At 44.5% G+C, this 2,500-nt stretch overlaps 1 protein-coding gene across 1 annotated transcript in view; it reads left to right on the forward strand.

The window, feature by feature from the left end:
- The window catches only part of LOC110514305 (receptor-type tyrosine-protein phosphatase mu), a gene marked incomplete at its 5' end in the record, with an annotated part of 150,323 nt that overhangs the window by 72,223 nt on the left and 75,600 nt on the right, over positions 1 to 2,500 (forward strand). The window contains one exon of the mRNA XM_036973728.1: positions 1 to 79. This exon is cut by the window's left edge and continues 38 nt beyond it. Within this exon, the coding sequence (XP_036829623.1) occupies positions 1 to 79 (79 nt within the window). The remainder of the gene's footprint in view (positions 80 to 2,500) is intronic.

Below are 2,500 nucleotides of genomic sequence, written 5' to 3' on the forward strand. Positions count from 1 at the left end.
CTACAGAGACATCAAGGTGACCCTCATAGAGACGCAGCTACTGTCAGAGTACGTCATACGGACCTTCGCTGTCGAGAAGGTGAGACTGCTACTCCGGGTCGGCCGTGAGGGGGGCAGCTGAGGGATTATTTAAGATTCTCTTTGAAGAGGGTTAGGGTTTCAGATGTTTTCGTAAAATGGGCAGGGACTCTGCTGTCCTAGCTTTAGGGGGAAGATGGGCAGGGACTCTGCTGTCCTAGCTTTAGGGGGAAGATGGGCAGGGACTCTGCTGTCCTAGCTTTAGGGGGAAGATGGGCAGGGACTCTGCTGTCCTAGCTTTAGGGGGAAGATGGGCAGGGACTCTGCTGTCCTAGTATCAGGGGGAAGATGGACAGGGACTCTGCTGTCCTAGCTTTAGGGGGAAGATGGGCAGGGACTCTGTTGTCCTAGCTTTAGGGGGAAGATGGGCAGGGACTCTGCTGTCCTAGCTTTAGGGGGAAGATGGGCAGGGACTCTGCTGTCCTAGCTTTAGGGGGAAGATGGGCAGGGACTCTGCTGTCCTAGCTTTAGGGGGAAGATGGGCAGGGACTCTGCTGTCCTAGCTTTAGGGGGAAGATGGGCAGGGACTCTGCTGTCCTAGCTTTAGGGGGAAGATGGGCAGGGACTCTGCTGTCCTAGCTTTAGGGGGAAGATGGGCAGGGACTCTGCTGTCCTAGCTTTAGGGGGAAGATGGGCAGGGACTCTGCTGTCCTAGCTTTAGGGGGGAGATGGGCAGGGACTCTGCTGTCCTAGCTTTAGGGGGAAGATGGGCAGGGACTCTGCTGTCCTAGCTTTAGGGGGAAGATGGGCAGGGACTCTGCTGTCCTAGCTTTAGGGGGAAGATGGGCAGGGACTCTGCTGTCCTAGCTTTAGGGGGAAGCTGGTTCCACCACTGGGGTGCCAGGACAGAAAAGAGATTGGGAAGGTTGAACACCAAGCGGTCTGTAGTGTTCTGGATTAGTTGCAGTGGTCCAGACCGATGACAAGTACCTGGTTTAGGATGACTAGTACTACATTACTACTAATATTAATATGTAATATCATTACACTACTATTTCACTACTACTACATTACTACTGCTACACTACTTCTACATTACTACTATTACTACTACACTAATTCTACATTACTACTAATATTAATATGTAATATCATTACACTACTACTACATTACTACTGCTACACTACTTCTACATTACTACTATTACTACTACACTAATTCTACATTACTACTACTACTACTACTTCTACTACTACTACTACTACTACACTACTTCCACATTACTGCTACTACTACTGCTGCTACTACTACTACACTACTTATACATTACTACTACTACTACTACTACACTACTTCTACATTACTACTACTTCTACATTACTACTACTACTACTACTTCTACATTACTACTAGTACTACCACTACTACTACTGCTACATTACTTCTACATTACTACTACTACTACTACTACTACTACTACTACTACTACTACTACGACTACTACCACTACTACTTCTACATGAATACTACTACACTACTTCTACATTATTACTACTACTACTACTACTATTAGTACTACACTACTACACTACCTCTACATTACTACTACTACACTACTTCTACATTACTACTACTACTACTACTACTACTACTACTACTACTACTACTACTACTTCTGCATTACTGCTACTACTACTTCTACTACTACTACACTACTTCTACATTACTACCACTACACTACTTCTGCATTACTACTATATAATACTGCTACATTATGACATTACTACTATGGTAATACTACTACATTACTACTATGTTAATACTTCTACATTACTACTACTACAGTCGTGGCCAAAAGTTTGGAGAATGACACAAATATTTAAAAAATTACAGTCTGCTGCCTCAGTTTGTGTGATGGCAATTTGCATATACTCCAGTATGTTATGAAGAGTGATCAGATGAATTGCAATTAATTGCAAAGTCCCTCTTTGCCATGCAAATTAACTGAATCCCCCAAAAACAGTTTCCACTGCATTTCAGCCCTGCCACAAAAGGACCAGCTGACGTCATGTCAGTGATTCTCTCGTTAACACAGGTGTGAGTGTTGACGAGGACAAGGCTGGAGATCACTCTGTCATGCTGATTGAGTTCGAATAACAGACTGGAAGCTTCAAATGGAGGGTGGTTTTTGGAATCATTGTTCTTCCTCTGTCAACCATAGTGACCTGCAAGGAAACACGTGTCGTCATCATTGCTTTGCTCAAAAAGGGCTTCACAGGAGAGGATATTGCTGCCAGTAAGATTGCACCTAAATAAACCATTTATCAGATCATCAAGAACTTCAAGGAGAGCGGTTCAATTGTTGTGAAGAAGGCTTCAGGGCGCTCAAGAAAGTCCAGCAAGCGCCAGGATCGTCTCCTAAAGTTGATTCAGCTGCGAGATCGGGGCACCACCAGTATAGAACTTGCTCAGGAATGGCAG

This window comes from Oncorhynchus mykiss, unplaced genomic scaffold (assembly GCF_013265735.2).
Source record: "Oncorhynchus mykiss isolate Arlee unplaced genomic scaffold, USDA_OmykA_1.1 un_scaffold_299, whole genome shotgun sequence".
NCBI lineage: Eukaryota > Metazoa > Chordata > Actinopteri > Salmoniformes > Salmonidae > Oncorhynchus > Oncorhynchus mykiss.